General features: G+C 40.6%; 1 protein-coding gene across 1 annotated transcript in view; it reads right to left on the bottom strand.

The window, feature by feature from the left end:
* Positions 1–8896: 8896 nt before the first annotated feature.
* Positions 8897–26525, bottom strand: part of kdm4b (lysine (K)-specific demethylase 4B) — a gene marked incomplete at its 3' end in the record, with an annotated part of 51124 nt that continues 33495 nt past the window's right edge. Inside the window, exons 9-22 of the mRNA XM_079221131.1 lie at positions 25676–25872; positions 24857–25104; positions 23913–24133; positions 23410–23530; positions 22222–22382; positions 21735–21930; positions 19519–19595; positions 18039–18094; positions 17747–17855; positions 13958–14146; positions 13149–13325; positions 12618–12737; positions 10326–10418; positions 8897–9334 (exon numbers count right to left, since the gene is read on the bottom strand). Of these exons, the coding sequence (XP_079077257.1) occupies positions 8897–9334; positions 10326–10418; positions 12618–12737; positions 13149–13325; positions 13958–14146; positions 17747–17855; positions 18039–18094; positions 19519–19595; positions 21735–21930; positions 22222–22382; positions 23410–23530; positions 23913–24133; positions 24857–25104; positions 25676–25872 (2403 nt within the window). The remainder of the gene's footprint in view (positions 9335–10325; positions 10419–12617; positions 12738–13148; positions 13326–13957; positions 14147–17746; positions 17856–18038; positions 18095–19518; positions 19596–21734; positions 21931–22221; positions 22383–23409; positions 23531–23912; positions 24134–24856; positions 25105–25675; positions 25873–26525) is intronic.

Below are 26525 nucleotides of genomic sequence, written 5' to 3'. Positions count from 1 at the left end.
TTTATCTGCATCAAGTCTTAACAGTTTATTGGATATGTCTCACTCATCTATGTGCATAATGATACTTTTTTGAGAGTTAGATTGAGATGTGCTTCTGCTGTGGATTCCAGGCAAGGAGCTGCTTCTGTTTCTGTTGTCTTTATTCCTAATGCAAAGCCTAAGGAGCACTTGGCACTATATTTCTTTGATTTTAAACGAGTAAAATTCAGTTTATATCAGACAAAATAACTTACTGAAAGTATTATTTAACAGGCCATCGTTGGGTCATGTGTATTTTTCTTGTATTTCAGGTTGAGCTGGAAGTCATCACCTGCGTTTGTTTTGAGGAAATAAAGGGCCATGATAGTGGCAAAAAGAGTGATATACTTGCATTAGACCAAAGTGTGCAGATACTTTGTTATTCCATATTTGGTGGCTACTAAAATTGTATGGTTGTCTAGTAATGCTGAGGGAAATTAACGACAGTCCTGCATGCAACATCTGCACCTGACATTACTTCTCCCTGACATCACCTTATCACCAAGCTACTAAATGAGCACAAGGCAAAAACACAGATTCTACCAGCATTAGTCACTGAACCAGCAGCAGAGAAAAATGACTTGATTAATAACTTCTCTTTAAACAGTCATAATCATAAATTGTGTCTCGCCATAGCTGGGTTTCTTTTAATCAAAACTTGTGTTTGAGGGCAAATCCACGCTAACACATTTTGTCCATTCCAGCCGTCTCTATTGATTTGCATGGCATGGATGAGCCTTTGCGGTCTGCCGTCCTCCAGCATTAAACAGCATATGCTTAGCCTGAAAACAATGTATGCGTCTCCATTTGGTGGATACATTGTGATACTCCTCTCATTCTTAATGCATTGGCCTTAGGCATGAGCTATCCAAACAGTAGTGTACTACGTAGATATAAATCATGAAATAGTCGTCAGGCAGTCTCCAATCAGTGAACAGAAGAGATCAGGAAAGATTCTCGAAGACTTGCATCCAATTACCAATATTTTCTCTGCATACCTTTTCTGTTCTTTGCCATCTAGGTAATAAAAAAGCTTGCATTACGCACCTACATGTGTAAGATTGATACCAAAACATGGTTGTGACAACAACAGATATCCCCAGAAGCTTAGATTATATAAAATATGGACATAGTCTCCATGACATCACCATAGGTCATCCTCCTAATTATGTTAAAGCCTTAACATCATTTAAACAGTTGAATTATATAAACCTTCACCTACTTAATTGTTATGAATTGGGATATTAGCTATATTATTATTATTATACCCAAACTATTTTTTTGTTCCAGGCTGTAAACATTATTTTTTTTTATGTCAAGTTGGTCACTATAACATGGGGGTCGACTCGCTTTTGGAGACAGACTCAAGTGGCCATTTGAGGAACTGCAATTCTTGGCATTTTATGTTGGCTCCATCCAAGCACGGTTACACTACACGTCATTCACCCATTGACACGCTGATGGCAGGCGCTACCATGCAAGGTGCCACCTGCCCTTCGGGACCGTCTCATCATTCATACTCATTCACACACCGCAAGCACAGCCTACAAGAGTACATTGGGTTTAAGTGTCTTGCTCAAGGACACATCGACATGGATTAGCGGAGCCGAAGATCGAACCGCCGATCTTCTGATTGAAGGACGACCACTACCACTGAGCCACAGTTGTAATTACTTCACAAATTTGAGTTTTAGCACTTTAGTTATTGGATTGTTGTTCATGATTCTGATTAAAACATTTTGAAGGACAACCTGTAACCATTGGGCCACAACATCAACCCCACTTCCAGATCCTGTGTTGAGGATATGTAATTAAAGTTTATAAGAAACATAATCAGGTAGCTGAAGGACTTACTTCTCAGAAACTTCACAGGCCTGAAAGAAACTCAGAGACAAACAAACACCGAGACAAACAAAAATCACCCAAAGGTTCATTTGAAATAAAAACCCATTTAGAGCCAGCTGCAGAGCCGATGCAGAACAATTTAGTTGTGACTTGCCTGCAAAGTATAAATGATAAGCGTCCTCGATTTGCAAGCTCTGCAGTTAAGGGTTTCACAAAAGAAGAAATTACAGCAGAAGAGCCAGCTCTGCCGCAGTGAATTCTTTCCCTTTAAGTGTAATTAAAAAAACTTCTGGCAAAGGAATGAATTAAAGGCTCCCAGTAGCATTGATAACCCTGGGGTGGCAACAAGCAAGGGTTTTAACAGGCTCCTAATAGACCTGCTAAAAGGACCTTTAATATGTTTTTTCCTGTAAACGATCAAAACTTCTTTTCAGTAACTTCAATAATGATCTTTATCTAGAAGTGAAAGAGAAAATGTTCACAAAGGATGAAAGGGGGAAAAAAAACACCTCAGGCGACGGCACTTGGATGGGCTAAAGGCTAATTGTGTCTGAAATGAGATTTTAAGCGGCTGAATTAGAAGAGGGTGTAGCACATGGCGGCTGAGAAATGGAAGGGAAAATAAGCGCAGGTCACATACAGATAAGCATGCCAGCACTGAGAGTCTAACTCTGTGTTTGTGCAGCTCTTTAAACCATACAGAACACCGTCTGGTGATTAATTAGGCTGACTTAGAAGCGCAAACCCTGTCAGAGCATATTCATCTTTCGTTTCAGTCATTTAGACACCCTCTTCTGCAGAGCAGTTTACAGCGAGTCACAGAATAAGATTACATTCATACATCAGCAAATAAAAGTCACTGCAGTCTGGCGACAGATGGAACAAAACACTCCTCAAAATTATTGTGTATGGTAAATAAGTGCAATTAAAATAAAAAATACAACAAGACAGGAGTGTGTTTAGTGCAAGTGGAGGAGAACCGAGTGAAGATGTACAGAGCCTCTTGAACAGTTGAGTTTCCAGGTTACTTGTGTAAATGAGTAATGCAAGTATATAAATGATGGAGGGAGGGAAAGGAGACGGGCTTGAGATGTGGAGAACAGTGTTCATTGCACAACTAAGGGACTAACTATGATGTAGCATCTCCAGCTGGGCACTCGGCTCTGTCAACGTGTGTGGTCGACATGCAAATACGCGGTGATGGATGTATTTGGTCTTGTCTAAGGGAACAAGCCAAAGGGGAGGGGGTGGGGGGGCTGCGGTCGCTCCAAGACTAATGGGGCCGATTAAGAGCTTCAAGGAGGCGGCCATTTATTTGTTGTGTGTGACTGGATGAAGATTCACTTCATTAATAAGGCCCGGCACTTACCAACATTGTTTTTTTTTCTTCCCTCTCGCTCTCCAACAAGCCTCTCTTCTCTTCAGCTAATTGTGTCTGGAGCAAGAGAAACTAATGTAGGCCTGTGGGGCAGCAAAACAGCAACAGAGCAAAAGAACTACATTACAAAATGTAGATGTTCAAGCAAGACAGTTTCCTTCTTACAAACAATGATGACGATTCAACAAAAGATAAACAGACAACGAATACATTATGGAACAATGTGTTAAGTGTTTAAAATATTAAGATAAGTAGGTGGTACTCGTGTTTTTCAAGGATTTTTTCTTGTAACATTTACGCCAGAGGATGAAGAATTTAATCTAAAGTGACAAACAACACAAGATGCATTTCAATCATTTATCAGTGACAAACAGTCTCTTTATTTACATGAGTACCGCTGCTATTACTCTCACAGATAAAATTACTTTGGCCGTCTCAATCATTCCCCTCAGGGTGATACGTAAGGTGGCATCCCTTCACTAGCACATGTGTAAACTGTTTGTAAACTAGACACAAAAAGCAGGGAAATCAACCATTATAATTCAGTTGCAAAATAAAATTATCTTGGAACACGGGACCGTGAAGACAGTCATTATGGTAATACTTATGATGTGATTTACAAGGCAAAAATGGAGTAAAAGCTTAAGGCGATAATGGAGCCTGTCATATCAACCAGCTTGTCACCATGATTGCCACTTTCCTCTGCAATTAGATATCACTGCATTCACTGATGCATTCAGATGTTTGTTTCGAGGTTTCAGTCTCGTCCTGAATGACCTTTAATGACCTTATAGTTATTGTTCGATATTATTTAAATCTCAGAAGTTTTCCTGTTCCTTTCCCTTTACCTATCTAAACTGCAGTTGGGTCAGCCTCAACTTCTCCTCAGTTTTACCCCTGGCTGGGTTCAACTGAATAAAGAAATCAAACTCTGAAGTTGTTAAAGAAATTGCCAAGCTGGCACATCTCCAGTTTCTCTGCAAAGACACAGCGGGCACTTCAGAATGTTAATGTCCACCCTGATCCAGCGAGGGCAATGCAGAGTGAGAGAGAGAGAGCTCACATTAACGATTTTTCCGTAAGACACAGATTTTTTTGTTCTTCCAGTGACATTCTCTCTCCCCTTCTGTCCCCTTCTCATTGGGTTTCTTCCAAATCTAAAGGCTCTTAACATTGAAAAGACAATCAAGTAAATCCTGTTAGTATGCGGACACGGAGGAAGAAAACACTGATACTGTTAAAACAGCTCTCACTGATCACACAGAAGTGTATTTTTATCCTGTGTACAGTGGGACGTAACTTTAACAGCGAAATCTTCAGCGATCTAAAACAACGGTAAAACATGTTGACAGTTTATCAGAATCATGGAGCAAGAGTGTCGCTCCAGAGCCAACATTTAAATAATAAACATTTGCAACAATAGCCTCTCAATGTTTCTTACATTTCACTAATGAAAAAGAATGCTATACTTTAATTTGTTAATTTAATTTGTGCTCTATATGAGAAAATTCAATGTGCGCAAATGTGCCTCAATGCAAATTTTGGAGACCTCGCCTGAATTTTCTCTGTACTAAATCCTCTCTAACTTTGTTTTGCTTCACTTTATCAAAGTCAACCTTTGCAGAGAGAATGTCCACATATTGTGCAAGGATTTGGGTTAAAGTCACACCTTACAGCTGCATCATTTCAGAGAAATAATCATCCTGAAAGTCCTTTTTTTCTAGGCGGACCTGAAACCTTTTAATTGTTGCTGTCATCTTCATTTACTCTTAACCAGTAACATATAGACAGATAATTAAACATCTGAACAACATCTCACATGTGTAGCCTTTTTTTTATAACCAAAATTATTCAAATAACCCTATACACATATTTGGGTATGCAATTTTCAAGCAGAGGCCTAAAAATAGGTTTTATTTTTAAAAGGTTAGAGTTGGTTTCCGCTCTACCCAATTGGCCAAAACATCACTAAATGCATAACTAAGCATTTCAATCCTTTATCAAGATTTGTAATAAAGAAAATAGAATGTTTTCTTCACAGAAAACTTCATTCAGTTTCCAAAATATAAAATGTAGAATTTGTTTGGAGGGAGTTTCAGCTAATTATACCATTTTAAAATAATTGGTATGACGAGCCCAGCAACGGCGCACAAAAACGTAATTCCCTGCTGTGTGATTCACGTACAAATCCAGAATTCCTGCAATAGACACTGCAGTGAGGAATAATCAGCAATGCTGTTTGACTGCCGATTATTGAAAACATATTTACGATCTCTTTGTCTGAGGAGGAAGTGCAGTGTCTCAAAAAGGTGATTAAACGCCACAGCCTTAATAGCATGTCATCATTATTAAATGAATAATTATGAAAACAACCCCAGGCTTTAAGGGGAAAGCATTTAGAGGGTGTAAAGTAAACATCATACTGAATCTGGTATTTTCTTTAGGATGCAAAATTATGGCCCTCCAAACCAGAAGGTTGGCTTTACATAAAAGATACACATAGGTTATGCAATAAACCTTCTGATGGAATAAGGTTAAGTCCAAAGTTTATAAAGTTTGCAGCATATATAATGTATGGTTCTTATTTGGATACCTTTTCCCCTACTTCATGGTTCAGAGTTTGGGTGGTTAAAATTGAAGAGTATTGGCAGGAGAAAGCTGACAAGAACATCTGTATTTCTTTATTTACATTTTCTCATATTCGATGACTGCGGCTCAGTGGTGAGCAGGGTTGCCCTTCAATTAGAGGATCGACGGTTCGAATGTTAGATGTTAGTTAGTCCTGATGGGCAGGTGGCTCCTCCCATCAGTGTATGAATGGGTGTGAATTGCTGAATGATGTCATGTAGTGTTAAAGCGCTTTGAGGGTCGGAAGACTAAAAAAGTGTTATTCAAGTACGGGACCATATTCCAGATATCTGGACTTGACTAAGCCTTCAGTTACACAAAAATAATACTACACTGACCATTTAATAACTTTTTTCATCATACTATACTAGGACTGTTTTAACCCTTTTTTCAACATACCATGACTTTTTCGACCTTCTATGACTATTTTTCATTGACTTACTTTGACATACTATGACTTTTAAGTCAAGGGAGCGACCCGAGGATCCATGTTCGGATGGCGTGTCTTTATAGCTGGTACTCCCACCAGGCTCAGGTGGGGCTCATCAGCTGACAATGAACAGCCTAAAAAGACAAAAAAACTGCAAACAGGACCAAGACCCCTGGAAGTACGAGGCCATCACACATACTATATTTCCATTCCATTATCACAAACCGCTTATCCCATTCAGGGTCTATTCAGCTGACATTGGGCGAAAGCAGGGATCACACTGGACAGGTCGGCAGTTTACAGCAGAGACAGACAACCGTTCACGCTCACATTCACACCTTCAATTAACCTGAGCTGCATGTCTTTGGACTGTAGGAGGAACCCGGAGGGAACCCACGCTGACACGGGGAGAACCTGCAAACTCCACACAGAAGGACCACCAAGACCGGGAACTGAACCCGGCCCCTCTTGCTGTGAGGTGACAGTGATAGCCACCGTGTAGCCCACATACTATACTTTGACGTATTATACTATGACATGCTCCTATGACTTAGAACATTTTATTAATAAATGTGATGGCATGATAAAGTATGCTACAATAATACATTATTTATGGAATACTATAACTTTTTATGATACATTTTGTATGGCATTCTTTACTATGACACCTTGATTTGTTATTTAATTTTGGATTAGTGACAACATGATATTCTATAGCGTATTAACTGAAAAGAAAATGTCCTATATCTTGATTGGTATCACATTTACATAGTGTTTTCAGCCATCTCTCGAAAATACATCTAATAATCAGAAGGCATTTGTGGATACTGACAGGACTTTTTCATTATCTTTCCATCAGTAGTCCAAGGATTTTGGACCAGAAACTGCTCTTTGAGTCTCTGGGCTACCGAACACACAAAACACTGAAGAGCTGGCGACTAGCAACCCACTTTAATCCCGATCAAAGAAGATTTTCTTGATGAATATCATTTGGACACAGGAACACATTTGTTGCCAAAAATTTCAGATGTGGCGACAGAAGAAAAAGAAAAGAAAGAAGAAAGGTGCGTGTGATATTTACACATTTGATGATTCACAATACACGAGGCCTGCGGTATGTACAAGGTGACAGTGTTGGGAAACTCAGTCCATCAGTAGTAGCACCTCTGAAGCACGAAATTTTCATATCCAGGAAAAGAAAGATGTATTCAACAGTACAAAATGAGTAATATGCCTGGTAAAATCAGTCTAAAAATCATGAATATTTTAGATTGGACAAGTTTGTGAATTCAATTCGGAAAATGAACATAGAAAGGATACAGTAATAGAAAAAAACGAACGGATATTAATATACAATATTGACTTGTACGTACAATTTAAACCAAGAATGACGACGACATATTTCCAGATTTTAGGGTTCCTACAAATACATATTTTCTTCTTCCAAATATGAAACATTTTCCAGACTTTGATCATTTAAATTGACCTCATAGTTTTGTCCAGTTGATGTGCTAAAAGGAGAAAGCTGACATTAAACAAATATATCATTCATTATAGTGGACAAACTGTTAACAGTAGCAATATGATAATATAAGCAAAGGATATTCCTATTTCAATTACGACTGAGGAACATGCTCTGGGCTGTTCCTTATTTCCGTAACCGTGTGAAGACTTGAACGATATAATGACATTTATTTTCCTAGGAACCCTGAGACAGTTTTGGGTGTGAAAAGTGAAGCTGCCAAATGACAGTTTGAATGATGCCAATACATAAAAGGTCTCATCTGTTAATTACCATGACATCTTCACAAAGTTTCTATGCATCCTGCAGACAAATATAATATTGTGTGCACTCACCATAGTTCTCCTATTACAAATAATGCATTCAATATTTGACTAAGACATTTAAATACTGAATTCCCCCTACAATACATTTTTTTTTTTACCTCATTCTCCCCATTAACCTCTTGCAATCGGACAATCGAACACCGTACTGAGAATATCCTGCAGATGGACAACGTGATAATTTAGTTCCAAACGATTTCAAAGCCACGAGTGGCTGCATTGAAAAATAGATATTTTTTGCTGGTTATTTGATTTAAAAAAGAAAAGAAAAGGCTAAATCCACCAGGGGCCTCAGTGCTGAGAGGCTGTTATAATAATTAGCTTCCTGTACAAAAGGAAATGGGAGTGTGCTGTTATTGAATTAATGCAACGAGGTATGGAGTTGATACCACCCAGAGACGTATTCATATCAAGATGGAAGAGAAAAGCACAGCAGCTGACCAAAAACGGAAAAAACCCACAAGGTCATACAAAAAAAATATATAATAATAATGTTAAAATAAAATAAAAATTATTTAGCTGCTGCTTCAGAGCAAGCTAAAGCACCACTGCAAATACATTAACTCAAAAATAGAAAACTAACATGCATTAAAAGAGTGCTTGTCTTTTTTGCTCCCGCCCTGAACTCTTAGAGCCGGTGGAGTAAATGTTGTTGTCCATTAATACAGCACTCTGTAGAATCCACCTCCATTAGCTTACTTCCTAACGGCTCAGCCTCCACTGGCCGAGCAATAATATAGTGGAGTCAATTTTTAATACAAGGGTCCTTGACTACTGTCCTGAGTGAAATGTGACTGGAGGAGGCTCTCCATGTAGGAAACGTCAACTGAAAAAGGGGTCGCCTGTGGCGTCAGCGTGGGGTCCAAGGCCAGGGATGATTCCGTTAGAGCATCGCTGAGGGTGACGGACATGTCCATTGGGGTCTCAGCGTCCATCTGAATACCATTGCTTGGGGGGGCGGCATCATGTGGGCTGAGCTGGGATTGAGGTTGTGAGGTCGGCAGTGTATGAATACTGTGATCTTCTGCTGCTAGTGCTCCTACGGGGTCTGTAGCAAGGGGGCCGGCAGGTTCATTGGTCGTCTCCATGGAGGTTTCAGACATTGGGGCCGAGTCTGAGGGCAGGCGCCGGCGTTTGGCTGCTTGGGCTTCATCTGCTGATGAAACCTCCTCCATTGGCACAGGTATGGCCTAAAAACAAACGGGTACAGACTTAGAAACTCCTGATGGTACTCATGTGTCCTCCGTCCGACTTCACTCCTTATTTACTTTGTATATTTCACTACATTTAATGTCCAAAACATCATTTGAGTGTCCAAATTATATTGTGTGAAAATAGATCAACTATAAAGTGCCCTTGAAAAATTATACACTGGAACAAAAAAGTAGTGTCCATTGCATGTACACCACCTTCTGCTAACAATCCCACAATACCATGCTCCACATGTTATAGACTAAAACGTTACGGTTGTATGTCTCTACACCTGTCAATGATGAGCAAGTGTACAAAAGTCACAGACCTAGTGATTGAGTGAATACATTGATTTTAGAGGACATAGTATTTTGCACCCAGCAGTAGCACTACCGACCCTGTTCTATAGCAATTACAGTTTTTTTTACAGGCCTTTTTGCATGTTGCATCTATTAACGCATGGAAAACACCTAGCTGTGACACATTTATTAATGATGCCTGGAAGGATTGCGTTAATATCCAAAACCTGGACGCTGCGGTGGTGATGAAGTTGCTGTAACTTAGCAGTGAGCCTTCCTGACTAGACTAAACCGAGATGAAGGGATTTCCAGCACCATCAATTCCGAACAATAGCTTTACTACTTGATTTGTCTGTAAAGATTTGTCTGACCTTTCAACTGGATGTTGTGATATCACAGTGTGAAGCAAGTAAAATATTCTGTCTTACCTCTTACCAGAGATTAAAACCAACAACATTTTGGATGATGAACAAACCTTTATCTTTAAATAAATCTGCAACCACTTCTGTGTCCATTTATTAACCAATACAAGCGATTGTTAAACAGCCCTTTCTTATCATTTGCCTCAGCAACCAATTCTGAAATCTACTGCATCAATCAAGAGATATAATGTGTCTTCTTCTTGTATATTATTACAGCTATATGGTGTGTGTTAGCCCAGTAGAAAGCAGCATTTCAGTAATATACTCACCAGTCTGGCTCTGACCCTCTTCGGCAGTTCATGCTCCAGCTGATGGATCTCTGAGTGTTTTAGTATCAGCTGGCTCTGGTCCTGAAACTCAACCTGGGCAGATAACAAAACGTGTATCAAGAAACTGACATTTTCAACTGTTTTTTCTTCTAAGAGTAGATAGCACAGTTGGAGAAGAGTAAAAATATAATATCCAATGACACTCAACTTATACAAAAGACGAGTTTTCTAACAAGTTTAATCCTTAAAATGGTGGTTATGCACCTCGTACATACACACAAACACACACACACACACACACACACACACACACACACACACACACACACACACACACACACACACACACACACACACACTTTTTCATCATCCTACTACTCTTAGGGCCATGTTCACACCAAGTTGCGAAATATTCGTGCAAGTAGATTACATGTTAAGTCAATGCACAGACGGGAATGTTTGTGAAAAGGCAAATCTTTTGCCGGGCTGCGCGATATAGGCGAAAAAGCGTTGAGAATATTCGCTTTTCCGCCGGAAATTAGTGAGAAATTAGGCCGATGCTTGCCCTGAGGCAAATTTGTGATTTGGGGCTATACTAAATAAATTGAACTTGACCACCAATAATAATAATAATAATAATAATAATAATAATTATTATTATAATACTCATTATTTAAATGGCGCTTTTCTAAACAAGGTTACAAAGTGCCTTCCAGAAAAAAAAGAGCAATCCAACAACAATGGAATGAAATCCAAACTGATCAAAATAAAAATAACAGGATAAAAAATGAAGTAGAAACATTTATAAAATAGCCGGGGGGGGAATTAAACACAGCAACATAATACATATTCATAAAAGTAAAATAGACGCCGTTTCATGGCTTTGAGGGCTTTCTTTATCAGCAGGAAACTCCATAGTTTGCAAAGCAGAATAAGTAGTAACCATAGGGAGTGAAGAGAAGAGTAGCAGGGTGGGTTAGTGATCAAAAATTCAAACATGTACCCAGAAAGTCACAGATGTCTCATCCATAACAAATAGTTCCATCAACAACAACCAAAATGTCTTTGACCGTGGCCCCGAACCTGACGCTTATTTAGCTTCAGTTAAAAACAGAACAAATACAAGGACACGGTCAGGGTTGTGGCCCTGACACAGTGACCAGCTGGAGACTTGTTTTTAATTTATTGTAACAGTGCTCCTGGTCTCTAATAAGATTCTCAGTACTGCAGCCAACGGGGAGCAGAAAAAGATACAACACAGATGTACTTTCTAAAGAGGAACTCATTGAAAAAACAGACACGAGAAATTAGTTTGTGGGCATTAACATGTACTGTATGCCATGAGGGGACACAAGAATGAGACGGTCTATAAACCGGTCCTTTTAAGCTCACCTGTACACTGAATACAAAACCTAAAAATTGAACAGCTGGTTCAATATTTTACACATAAGTGTGAAAGTATTTCACTGATGTTTTTACTCAAAGAGAGGCTGCAGGAGTCGTGTACGGTTCAATAGCTTTGGGTTGTGAAGCCGCCTCCATCCCTATTCTGTCAGTGTGCATGCGTGAGAAAAACCCTTACAGATGTGCTCACTAAACCAGCATCACGGAAAAAGATTAACAACCTCACTTAACCTCATCTGCTAATGCATTCCTGCATCATCTATGTATGCAAGTGACTTTCAAGATGTCTTACCCTGACACCAGCCCTTGAATGTTCTTTTCCAATTCTACATTTTCTACTTTGTAAGCACTCTCCATATTTCTCAGCATGCATCAGTGATGCTACATCCTGCTTCATGTTTTAAATGCGGCGTAATCTACAAGCGCAGGCAAACGTTTCACACGTTGATATATACCAGGACCGTGGAACCAAAACCAGAGGGCGCCAAAGAAATTAGACAGAGCACCCAGTTACTAAAGGTTTACAGGTCCAATCACTTAAAGTTACTCTGCAGAGCATCAGATGAATTATAAACTACTCAACTAACAGCTTGTTCTGCACTGCATGCTTGTAAACCTGCATTCAGAAATGTTTTAAGATTTTAGTTTATTCATTTAATTTCCACACATTGCAGCGAGGAAGTACAAACATTGTTTGAAGACTTTTGAACAGTGTTTTTTCTGGATTGTGAATGTTTTCTAACGTTTTAAAAAAATACATTTACTTATCAATAATGTTATCCACAAATCTAAATAGTGATGTATTTGTTTGTACACAATGGTGACTTTCCAGCCAGGTTTGATTGTAAATGAGCGAGGCTAATATCTAATAGTTGTGTTTTTCCTCACCTGGTAGGATTTGTGGGTGTGCTGTTTGACAAAGGAAGCGTTGACCACCTGACCCTCAGGTGTGCTAACCACAATCAACTCCCCCACCTCAGGAGGACCGGTACGCAAGCAGTCATGACTCTGGAGGAGGAAGAGAAACAGGATGTCGTTAAATAGGCAAAAGCTTGAGAGGAATAGAGTTTATGATCGGGACACAATCTCCCTTGCTGTTTAATAAAGACTCTCCACTTTTTCCGAATTTACAAATAGCTTTTTAAGTTTTTGTTATTTGACAATATCAGAATAGTTTATCTAGTTGTTGCATATCTCTTTTGTTCCCCTTCTAAATAAGTGCACTTATCATTACAGTTATGTGTGTAACATGTGGCAGTGATTCATGAAAGGGTATTTTAATTCACAGTATTTAAGTCTATACCAGTTGCGAAGATACTTTCTCCTGGTAAAAATAAATACAAAATAATTGTATTTTTTGACGTTATTTCTATACATCGTACACTGGTGGGTGTCTCACTAAACTGTAAGAACACTCACCAAAATGTTTTCGGGGTGCAGGTTGTCGCAATACGAGCCGTCGTCAAAGTTGACCTCGTAGAATGTCTGCGTTGCAATGCCGATGATGGTACAGTGGTAGTACCAGCCGTCACTGTTGCGACCGATCACCTTCTGGCCCAGGGTCAGGCTCTGCGGGCCTTTCGGCGTCGACCGAGACTGCAGGGAGAAAAACAGATAATCTGACTTTAAAACAGGATTAAATCTGTTAGTGTGCGCTCATCCACATTGTGGTACACATAGTCCTACATACCAGTACAGATACTGACATTAACTTTTTTTAACTAAGAAGTCAGTTGGAGATTTTCAAAACCCAAATAACTAAAACCTAAAAGGAGAGGCAGTCAAACTTGCGTTAACAAAACAACAAAACAAAAGTGGTACTAATACGAATTCAGTTGTAAAATAATACATATTAATGTGGGCAGAGGCTCCGAAAAACATTCAAATCAGGTACTCTGAAGGGAAATTGTGTTCTGACTGTTTTCTACGGTCAGATGCTTGTTAGACAACTTCTCACAAAGCAAGAATGATGTATCAAGTCAAACAAGTGACTCTCTACATTGTTGCTTTTTGTTATTTTATTCAATTAATCTATGAACTGTAAAGTTTTCTCCAGGTAGCAAAATCAAAAACAGACACTTTGTTTTTAAAATGACCCCACATTTTAGCGTGAAGAATAAATCGCTTCCAAGTCCACGACGGAGCAACGGGGGATCGGAGCATCTTTCTCCTAACCGTACCCAATTACCTCTTTTAATGGCCGACTATTTCTCCTGATTTGCACTTACCTTCGAGGAGCCCCTTTTATGCTTGTGGCAGGTGACGGACACCACGTAGGGCCAGTCAGCTGGCGTCATGACTATTCCAGCGATTTGCGCGCAGGTGACATGAAAGGAGGTGGCACAGTTCTCGTACGAGCACTGGATGCAGGCGCCCTGGTTCCGATTGGCAGTCTTGCCGTGGCAGAAAATACACTTCTGCAATAAAAACAGAAAAGACAGACTTTGGTTGACGATGCAGGTTATTCTCTTTCATGGACATTCAATTAGAAGACTCAGAAAGCAGGTTTAACAAACCGAGCCCTGAACTCTGAGTTGACGAACTAACTGACGATCAACTCTAGTTTGGTGAATGAAAAAAGCCATCATCAATACCAAGATTCACCATGTCAACAGGTAGACAAGAGGCAGAGCCTCCATTTTAATCCAGTGGAAGTAGAGATGTTAATGCATGCATGAACAAACTATGCACATTTATCTTTAATAAAAATAAATAAAAAAAGAGCCTGATTCAGAGCAGGGAAAAGTGTCGATAACAGAAAACATTGATGTTTTATTCTGTGTTACACTGTGCTACTTACATTTCCTTAATGGATAATAACGTGGTGGAATCTGACTGCATTAGACTGTAGCTAACATTACATTTTAATGTATTTCTGCAGCAATAATATGACAGCGACAAAACACAGAAGCAAGCAAATTAAGATTTTAAAATATAAAAAGCTCCATCCGAGCCAATAATAATAATACGATTGTTGATTTAAAAAGGTTGAATTACAGTAGATTTTCAATTTTAGACATTTGGATATTGGCTCAACAGTATTCTGTGGCTTTATTACAGCTAATTTAGATTCAAACACATTCTCTGAAATGGTGTTAAAAGCATACAGACTCTACACAGTCTGGTTAAAAATGACTTTTAAAACTACATCTTGCAGCTGCTCACACAGAAATATGAATCTATAATCTCCAATATTATAGACACAGCTGACATCAACCAACAGATGTCTGTCTGCAGTCTCACCGTTATATATTTATATAAAAAAAGAACGTACACTCGCAAATATAAAAAGGAGGTTTTACTCTGAGCCAAGAGTGACTTGATGTTCTGCATTTTTTTATGTGAGGGGGTTGAGGGCAAAACTCGCTGATCATAGTAATGACTGACAGCACATCAAGATAACAAAATGCACAAAACATGCTTGTGCAATCATCGTTGTAAGGAGTATTATGAAATTCCCTTCGAAGCCCAGACTGAAAATGTCAACACTTTCTTGAAGAACAGCTTGTTAATAACAGCTTTCTGAACTGCCACTATGACATTTAAAAAATAAATAAATATCCCATCTTTCCATTTTTCCTCTGCATCCTTTTTGGCGTCTTGCATCACTTGTTCACCTCCTGCTCTTGCACAATCAAACGAGGAATTTGCTATTTCCCCTTGGACCACTTCCTTTTCAAATCCCTTGATTCCATCCCCACAGCCTGAGTGTGAAATTACCACCAGTCAACCAAATCTTTGCCGTCGGCCGAGAAACTGGTCTCCTCTCCACTGAGACACTCTGACATCCTGCACACAGCATTCATTTTTAATTTTCAACTCATTTTGAATCCTTCAACCCACCAAGTCCCCCTTGTCTTTACACTTTCCTTCCTCATACCTCATTTGTTCCTCGATTCAGTTCAAATGGAGAGGACAAGGGCGATAGATGAAAAGTCGGGATGCACCGAGGAAAGAGAATAACAGCATGTGAAGGAATCATGTGGCCTGTCAAGGCGAGTTATCCTCTCAATACACAAAGGTAGGTATGTTTCAGAAACATTCTGTTTAAAATCCTCATAAAAATATGAATCTGTTAAGAAATCCCCTGCAAAGAAATACAATTCAGAAAAAGAAAAGAGGAATAATATATATTTAACTCATGACAACATCCCTAGATCTAACAGACACACCTATTCCCAACCAGCTTTGACGGCTACCTCTTCTTAAGAGACTGGTATCTTTCTTTGTACTTGTTTTATTGGGGTTATCTATCATTCGGCTCTCTGTCTCCCCAATCCTTCAAACTCTCTCTCATCCTTCCTTTTTCACCCTCCTCCTTTTTTGACAAATTACACTGCGAGCAGCTGTAGAGCAGCGCATGGCCGATCAATACAAAATAAAAATTCTTTATTAAACCTGCAATGCGGAACGTTTGGCTCCCCCCTCTGGCATAGACGTAATTACACAAACACTGGTGCTGATGACGTACGTCTGCAGGTGAGCTCTCAAGTCTTCCTGTACAGATTGAAGTGTGCATTGTGTGACCTTGTTTGGCAAAGGCTTGAAAAAGATGTCCAGCACTGGTGCAGGAAAAACAGCTCTCAACAGAGCTGTATTGTGTGATATTTTCACAGGCTGGTATGGTTTATAGTTTTCCATGGCTGGATCACAGGCAGGTGGTGACATGACATCTAGTACCAAGAAATCTCACTGAAAGTAACATTAGTTGCATGTCCATTTGTTTGTTTTTGACTCATTCAATTGAAAAATCTGTAACCTTTGAAAGAAGCCAACAACAACAACAACCTTACGAGCCTCCATCTATAGGATTTAAAAATGTCTAATTTTGTCCCTATTCTCTGGTAGCATAATACACGTTGTGTGCAAATTGCACACTAAATCTACCCTCTAAAGTAATATGCAAACTAAAAATGATTGTCATTGTTTTGGTTTGTGTGTTGTAGCATGTGACAGGCGAATTGACCTGGAATGGTAGGTAGAAAACTGTTTAAAACATCGTTTGATGATTTATTTAAGCAGCTTGCTTTTCCAAGCTTGAGGCAATTTTCTTACAAGAACAGAAACTGCAGTGCCTCTAGGCGCAAAATACAACACTACCTTTGGGGAAGGTACATTTTCGAGAAATCACGGTGTTACTGTGGCTGAGAAATACTAAAACAGCCAAGACAAAAGCAGCTTGGTCCCTGAAAACCCAATGTTTAAAGATAGAGGGAAAACACAGAACGCTGACCACACTGCAATATTAACTGGTTTCAAAGTGTGCGTGTTCACATTTGATCAGCCCAGTCATCCGAATCATTAGACTGCAGAGCTTCTTCTTATGGCCTTTTAAGAGGAGGCGGAGTAGGAAACCTGCTTTGACAGCACTTAACACAAACGTCTTATCTATGATAGATTAAACAGAGATGCGGAGGGAGAGAGGTGACATGATGTGTCGATTTGTTATAATGCACCAGCACTGCCATAGCCTGTGAGGTGGGATCATGAGACTGGAGGATAAGCAGAGACTGGGAAGGAGGGATGGAGAGAAAAGGGGGACGAGTTGTGTTCAAAGACACGACAGCAAGGAGGAAATTGCCTCCAACCCACGGGATTGATGCAGCTCATTTGGCGCAGTGAGAAATGACAGCTGAATATTCAGCCATTCCCCTCAGCACATGTGTACCCCATGATCCTCCATAGCTCGATAAAAATGATCTATCCATCCACCAGGGCTAGTAGGGAGGGCTACGGAGAGTGACAGATACAGAAGCAGCGAGCAGAAAAGACAGGAGTTCGCTTAAATGTGGGAAAAGGCCGTAAGAGGGAGAAAAGGAAATTGGGCAAGTAGAGAGAATTCCATAACGCCGAGACAAGAAAAGAAATAAAACCTCTGCAGTGAGTAAGATAGTAACTAAAAAGCGAGGAAAAAGATTGTGACTGTGAAGATGACCTTGCTTTAGTATGAATGTTGATCCCTGCCTGTCTGACATCACATTTAACCATGAGAGATGAATGCATTTTTTTGCACTTACTAGATTCTTGCGTGTATCTGGAATGGCACCGACATCCACTGGCTCCCTCTCAATGGCGTTGACGAAGCGAGCTTCAGCTACAGCGATGGCACAGATGACATGAACCCACCTGGTTACAGAGGAAGTAAAGAGCAATGCAATGTTACAATCACCTTAAAACTAGTGACCCCCATGCACACACACAAGGAAATGAAAAGTCAATAATATTCATATCATATCTATAGTTACTTGTGAGATTTTGAGCAAATCTTTGATGCGAAAAAAAGCAATGATCCAAGAATATGCTACTGACCGGTTGTCTGTGGTAGTCTTCAAGGCTCCTCCCCGCAAGTTACAGAGACAACACTCCTGAAAAACAGGAAGCAAATAAGTGGAGGCAGAGATTGAAAGTGAAGACAGTGACACAGATATTCTGAACCCTTTGGTCAATTCAGTCTTAATCCAGGCAAAGCCTTGGTTTATTGTGGGGTCCATAATCAGTAGGGGTGGGGGGGGGGAAACGATACATGGTATCGCGATAGTTTGCGTGGCGATATTGTATCGATACACGGAAGCCAAGTATCAATCTTTTATGTAATCAATTATGGGAGGCATCGGAGAAAGAAATGAGAAATGCGCTGTCCGTGGGTAAATCAAACGTCTGGACTTCCTGTCACTCGTAGCGCCGCACAGCTGTTGCACAACGCACAGCACAACATCCGTGACACGACGTTGGTCAAAGACGTTAAAAAAAAAGCATAAATCAAACTGGCTACGGGCACTCTCGTAGGGCTGGAAGCGGCCGGCGTTACGGATTAACAGGCGGCTGCCAGTTCCTAGAGAAGTCGGTGAAATTCCTACGGAGAATATTATGAACCCAAACACGACGGCATTTGATGCGCCGACATCTTTGGGATTTCCACAACAAGTATAAAGCAGAAATAGTGGTTATTTTCATGGTGGGTGGCAGAAATGAAAACTCTTTGCACGGAGATAAACCACAGAGATAAGCCCCGCCCACTCTCCGGCGCACCCAGCTCGATTGACTATGCAGACTGTAATACAAGCAGTTCAGTTTGTCAGGTGCAACATTTATGAAATTATTGGTCAGTTTGCCCCATTTTCTGCAATAAAAATGATTGAAGTGAGATGAACAGACTGAAAAGGTTATCTTATTAGATGAAATATGTTGACAGTTTTCCTTTGGGGGCAATTTACGGTCGAAAAAAAAAAAGGTAATAAATACTCAATATATCGCAATAGTCAATGTACCGCAGTATCGTGATAATATCGTATCGGGGGACCTCTGGCGATTCCCACCCCTAATAATCAGCTAACTAACCTCCCTGTCTAAAACAGTCTTTACAACAGCAGATTTTAGTAGAAGTTGTGGAGACATAGAGGCTGCCGGTCCAGACAACTTTGAGAAACAACAACTTCCTCTCCTCAACTGTTGCCGTCTCTTGTGTGTGTCAAAGAATGGTTTTCAAAACATAATCTCACTGCTCAGATTATACATTTTTATTATACATTTTAAGCAGCTCAACTCATGGCATTTTGTTATCAATATAGTGTAGGGGGGGAGAACGCATTGGCATTCCCCGCGCTATGAGTGGTCTTCTGCGGCTCGACACTTCCTATAGGAGCCGATTGATGCATGTCGTATGACGCGCTGCGGCAGCAGAATGTTTTCATCTTAATACTTATAGTTCTGGAGAAGATCAAACAGTTTTTTGAGACTTGTGTTGGAACCCTATGATCTTTGTTTTGCACAAGGTAGCACTGCTACTCACCACTGTCCAGGCTCCTGCTGCACACCTGGAGCACATCCAGGAATCACTGACAGAGTTTGGCTTTACACCGTGACAACCTATAAAACAGGAGAGATTAATTGCGTCACATATCTTTACTTTAACATTTTGCATTTGGTGTTTCCCAAACACCTTCTCGATGAAGTGTAATTATTTTTTAGTAAGGATTGGCTCAATGGCAACTTGAGTCAAGCTCAATTTCTTTTTAAGGCCTCCAGTTTCTTTGATAATTGCTATGCACTTGATACCAGACCTTTGTTAACCATTTTGTTAGAACTTTCTCTTTATAACTTTCACGATCTTCTCCTCACGTTCTCCAATTTAAGCTTCTGAATCAAAAGGCTTGTACGTTTATGTCGCATCTTGACAGGTCTGAATGATTTCCAGTTGAATGTCCACTCAAATAATGAGGAGCAAAAGGAATGGAGCGCAGAGCCGGTGTTTTTGACACAAGTTCGTTCCGCTTCATATCCTCTCATCAAAAGCAGCGCTGCTTCCCAGCTGAGTTCAGCTTATCCCTGGATCACTAATGAACTGGCCTTTTTGAAGGTGCACTCCAGCTTTAGGTATAATAAGAACCCAGGAGGTTTGGAGTGTGTGCGTTACTGACTGAGCACATGTCACTAAAGTAATTCATCTGACTGCATGTGCTGCCTGACACAAAACATCCACATGTGCAGACATTTAAAAAAGCATATGTAGTATGTGTGTTGCAAGCCTCTACAACTGCTCACCCCTGTCATAGTTTTAGCTGGGAGATCAGCCGATTAGATCTTGCTTAGTCTTTCCACCAATCGTCAACTCTGGTTTGGTTGAAATAAACCCTTATTTCACCGAGTTGATGTGAATATATGGTGATTATAAATGCTGTTTTCACCACTGTCTCTCTCTGCCTGCTGAGCAGTGGCTATACAGTTCTCATTCTTTGGCTCAATTTTTTAGCTAATCAAATGGTCTATCTCCAAACGGTGATGTATTTTTCACACACACACACACACACACACACACACACACACACACACACACACACACCCTTTTTCTGTTTGTTAACATTTAGCAATGAGAAGAAGAGCCAAGCCCAGAGCTCCCAGAGCTCATACACAAAGTTAACAAGCTGCCTGTCCTTTCTCGCTTTGCTTTGACAGAAGCCATATTCCCTTAATAGTTGACTTTCTTTGTGAAAAATGGTTAGTGCAGAAAGCAGAGCAAATAAGAGCTGGGGTAGTTTTTGGTGTGTTGACTTCAGAGAGGCCTTTGCGTTGCTTGAGCAGCCTCTCAGCTAGTTTAACCTGATTCAAGAAGAGTTAAACTAGGAAGTCTCACCAAGCGGGGCAACAAGGGGATTGAGCAGACAGATTATTGCGCTGCTGTAGTGGAGTCTCATCTTCTGTGCCTCCAATTTTTCCAACACTATTCTCAGGGGTTCAGGGATAAAATAAAGTAAAAAAAAAAAAAAAAAAGAGTAGAGGAATGCCCAGTAGAGTCTGTCTGTAAAGCTCGTCAGTCTGTGTATGGGCTTGGACCCATGGAGTGCTATAAACCAGACGCTACAGTGTGCCCTCAAATAAGAGTGTCCCAGTTGTACAGAATCAAACATAGCCATAAAAAATAAAAGATGTAAACAGTTTTTTTTTATGTTAGCTCTTTAATCGTGAAAATGAGTATGAGCTCTTAATAGTTAAATTACTTATATGATAAATACATTTAAAAGTAACTTTACTTGCATTCCTGGGCCGTTATGATGCAGATATGCATGGGTAAGACTTTTTAACTTGTTTAACTGCCACCAAGTGTAGTTTGTGACATCAGCCATAGGTTTTCTGAAGAGCCTTTGTGAAGCTCAAAGTGGATAGCTTGTGCCATCACCACACTGACAGTGTCAGGGACACAGCCTACCTCAAGATATACAATTCACCTCCCGTATAGTTCTGATAAAAAAGCTATAATAAAGGTATTTTAGCTAAAGAGACCGAAACCATTTTGTTTGCACCAAGCTGTGAACAAGCTGATTTCTGCTGTAAATTGGGCATTTTAACATTGCACTCTATGGGGATTGGTTTGCTTTTGGAACCAGCCTTGAGTGGCCATGTAGGGAACTGCAGTTTTCCGTGTTGGCTTAGTTTCCCAGCACTGGAGGTTGCTGCTTGGTTAATACTCTACTGCAAACCAGGCTGAGCAATTGAGGGTTTTATACTTACTGGCATGAACCTGCATGTGGCAGGATGAACAGCAGAGCAGAGGACTGGTCCCATCCTCTCCAATGTGATAGTTGGTGGGTGAAGGCTCAGTGTTGCCTGCACCAACGCTGAAGCACATCTCTGGGACCAGGGGGCGAGTCAGGCGGGGAAGGGAGCCACGCTGGGTGTCATCTACAATAAAAGTGTCTTTGTGTGGCTGGAAAGGCCAGAGGAAAGAAGATAATGCAGTTAGGGGATTGTATCCATGTTGATTATTGGTCAGCCTTCACAATGGTGATGAATGGAGAGAGGATGGAGTTATTGTTGTAATTTGTAGTTCTGAAAGTCAACTATACAGTTACGGTCTTCCCACTACTACAGTTACACCTAACCTGCTGATACTCACAATACTGACTGACCGACTTCACTACTGTCACTACCCTGCTCAACTGAAAAACTACTACTTGTAAAAACACATAAGTGCTTCTGTTGCAGTGTGCGGGTGTACCTTTGTGTAGGGACAGAAGAGTGAACAGATAGCGCAGTGTGGTTGGAGGGCTGCCACTGCAGCATTAAAGGCCTTCTCTGCCAGGAAGTTGGGCGAGTGATTCTGCCACAGGTGCTCCTGTTTCTTCATGTCACTGTCCAGTGACATGGGAGAGGACAACTCTGTGGGCAAAAAATAAAAAACACAAATGATTTGCTGCTTCCAAAGAAGACATCTATAATATGAAGTAAGGGATGCACAGCGGAGAGCTGTTGGAAGATCTATTATTGGTAATTATTTTTTATTTTTGTCTGAAATGCAAGTGAAGCATTTTTGGAAAAGCACAAGGATGTGTTTTAGAAAGGAGCTCTTGCCAAGAGACACACAAACAACCCAGACAATAACACCACCACTCCTGATATAATTGGCTGATGAACACAAATAGCACAGGCGTCAACAACTCGCTGTTGTAGGTTTGGAATACAGTTTTCAGTGAAGCCCCCTGAAGCTACTGATCCAGACAGTTTGTTAAACCTGGACAGAAGGCAGAAAGAACTCTTCCTAAGCTTACCATTTAACTCTTTCTTTTCTCCCCCCACCAGCCCCCGTTCTCCTCGTTGCCCATCCACCCTTTAGAAGGACATGCCTAGAGTCAGGTCCCCTGCTGCGGACTTGAAGTGACTTTGAAAGCAGGTAATTGGAAGTCATGATCCCCTGATCAATAAGTGTCCATCAGAAAATGAAAAGAAAAAGACTGAAGGGATGGGCAGGCAAAAGAGGCCTTGCAGTCTTGATTTCATTATCCCCATAGGGAGCTTCAGTCCCGTTTGTTTTTCCTTCTCCAGATCGATAATCAAAACAGAAATGGTGTCTTCTTCATTTTAAGTACCTTGATGGAGAGGACGCTGAGTGGGATGAATAATTAAGGGGACAGATGAATAACGATAGATGAATAATGGTCAGTGTCTTGGGTTCAACTGACATGGTCATGTTTTTAATACTTGAGTGAATAATCTCCATTTTTAAATATAAGCGTTTTTTTAGTTATTATTCTGTTATAATTCACTCGTTCTACTATATTTTCATTCATGTCAAGGGAATTTAAAGAACAACATCCAGTGAACCAACACCACGCAGCTGGAGACCCCATCCGTGTTGCTAGGCCTGCAACAAAAGGTTAAACCAATATGCAATGACAGACACACACACCTTTGTCGCTGGTCGGGTCTTGTTTGAGGATGGACAGCGGGGAGCGCATTGTTGGCTTGCTGAGTGGGTGACGGCGACTCTTCTTTACCTCTGTCTGCATTTTCACCTTGGGGAAGCATACCTGATAGAACACAAGAGTCATATGGTTTTATTTTTTACATTTCTTGTCGGTGCTTTTAACCTTGCAATATACAGCAGAAAATAAATACAATTATTTAAATATATTAAAAAGTTGATTTTGATGTGTTGTTTTGCTTTGGGCATGTGCTTTATCAAACTAATTTAAAGTGCTATCAATTAACCTACTTTAACTAAAACTATGGCAGAAAATTAATTACAATTTAGAGGTTCAACTCTATTTTTAGATCAGTCAGCTACATATTGTGCAATAAAATACCAACAACAGTGGTTTGAGATTAATAGAGATTTGCCTCCCTGTTGGATACAATCACTTGTTAAAACTCAGGGACCAATCCAATCAACTTAAAGCTGAACAATCTAACCAGGGTGGCACTCACATCCAGCTTGTTGTCTACTGGGAGGTCCTCCTCCTCTTGTTTAATGACTATGTTATTCTTTGATGTCTTGACACTGGATGTAGCAAACTGCTCAAATGCTTCCTCAAACCCAGTGATAGCGTTGTGGATATTCGACATCTTCTTCGACCTTTTCTGCTTCTTTTTCTCTGTGTCGTCTGTCAGATTGTGTGGTTTGGCTTCAGGTTCTTGGCAGAAAGAGAAATAGAAGAAAAAAACAAGAACTTCAGAAGGGTAGTGATGGCTGTTGTGGCAAATAGAAAACTTGCTGCGTCTAGTTAGGATGAGATGGATAGCAATTAAATACTCCAAAGCATTATTTATTGCTTGCAAGAGCCTCCATGTCAGGGAGATGCACATGAGACTGAAGAGAAATTGGTTGTATTGCAGCTTATATTTGAATGTCATTCTTTGCTAAAAACAGGTGCAAGCTTATCAACAAGGTCAGAACACGAGCCACAGCACTCCCACTTTCTGTGAGCAAGGCTTCTCTACGCACCCCTTCTTTTACATGTGTGCAGTCTTCACCTGGCAACAGTTCACAGTTGATGTGCAAATGGTTACTTTTACACAGATATACATTCATTCTTAGGTTATACTTGTTTTGGCAGCTACACGCACATGAGAACTTAACACTTCCCCTAGGAGTAGTGATGCCTCATGAAAAACCTTTGAGGAGGCTGAAAAGTTGATAGACAGCATGACTGAGCTGAGACGGGATGAGTTTTGAATATTTCATCTTGAATGTTTTTGATAGAGTTAAGTTAAATGATCCACCTGGATCCTCATGGTGCAAGCGTTAATGTCCATGTTAATCTAGTGCCATGTTCTGGAATAAAACCCCTTAACTTACTGTTTTGTATGTTTACACAAACAAACAAACAATCTCTTTCTGCGTATATCGTCCTCACCCTCAAAAGCTGGATTCTCTGCGAATCTGGCAGCGGCCTCGGCAGCCTCCTGCTCCTCACGCTCCATGGCCTCCAGGGTCATTATGGCCTCCTTGGCGAGACGCTCCTCTCTCTCCTGCCGCCGTTGGGCTTCCCGCTCCTCCACCTGACGCTGGTACTCGGCAGCATTCAACTCAATGCCTTCCTGCGCCAGCACCTTCACTTCCTCCAGCTTTAGCCGACGGACTTGCTTCATCTTTTGCATGGCCCTGTGGTGAGGCACAGTGACCATTCAATTATAAAACACACACACACACACACACACACACACACACACACACACACACACACACACACACACACACACAAAATATCCAGTGAGCTGCAGCTGTGTGGACGTAAATGTGAGAGTGGGCAGCAGCAGAAGACCACACCGGGTGCCACTCCTGTCAGCTAAGGCACAGGCTCACCAAAATTGGACAATAGAAGATTGGAAAACGTTGCCTGGTCTGATGAGTCTCGTTTAAGCTGCGACGTTCAGATGGTAGGGTCAGAATTTGGCGTAAACAACGTGAAAGCCAGCGCCCAGAGCTCTCTGTGTATTTGCCATTTGGCTCTATGGCTGTTGTTCAAACCACAGACAACAGCCCTAGAGCCGGCAAAAGTCCACCAGATGACGCACCTTTTGATGGCAAATGAGTGGAGAGCTCTGGGTGTTAGCAACATGGAAGTAAGCTAGACATGGGTCATTTGCATATACTACCCACATTGTAATGATAAAAAGCTGGTGAAAGATTACCAAAGTTTCCTTTTAAGACCATTTATGTAGTGACTGCTCACCGTCGCAGGACATTTGCTCTGTGGTTTACACGTTGCTCCCTCCAGCGTTCTAGTTCGGGGCTGCTGAGCCCAGTGGCCTTGAGATGGTCCAACACTGTGGTGTCTTTGCCCTGCTTCCAAAGCTCGTAGCGATTCGGCTGCAAGCAGCGCACAAACACGTCCATGGAGATCTTCACCATGTCTTTACGACAGGAACACTGCAGAAAAACAAGCAGAGAAGGATAAGATGCCTGAATGTTAAGCGTAGAGAATAACTACAAGCAAACAAGCCAACTCCTCTACAGGGAATACTGGTGTTTTTCTACAGATGAACAGACCAGGTGCTTAATTTGACAATATTACTGACGAGAAAACAAAAGAATGGAAGAGGGTGGTATAAAAACAAAAAATCGCGTCACTACAGAAATTCCATGTGACAGAGAGAAGAATTTGTCATGTTGTACAATTAACACATCAGTAAATCTACAGTATTTGTATTTGTAAGAGTGCTATGCACTCTGCCAAGAACGTGTCTCCGCTGAAGAGGTTTTACTCTTTGCAATGAACAAGAAAACATTATGAATGTACTCCAATTCTGCATTTAAAATCATGCATGCAAATCACATTAATTATGATACACCGAACATACCTTGAATTCATCCTATTTATATCCCAGAATTGAATGAGCTACAATAGCCAAGTTAAATGTATGCAGACAGTGAATAGGTTTGACAGCCGTATTTACCAATCACCGTGATTTGTTTAATCATATTGTACATCTTACTGATGTGTGGAGTGAAAAGAGCACTCCACACATGAACAAGTAAAAAGAGTCAGGGTCCGAGCCGAGCACGACAGCTGAAACCATAAA

Source organism: Taurulus bubalis (genome assembly GCF_910589615.1).
Source record: "Taurulus bubalis genome assembly, chromosome: 7".
Taxonomy (NCBI): domain Eukaryota; kingdom Metazoa; phylum Chordata; class Actinopteri; order Perciformes; family Cottidae; genus Taurulus; species Taurulus bubalis.
The sequence above is the reverse complement of the archived record's forward strand: the minus strand, read 5'-3'. Positions and strand labels throughout refer to the sequence as shown.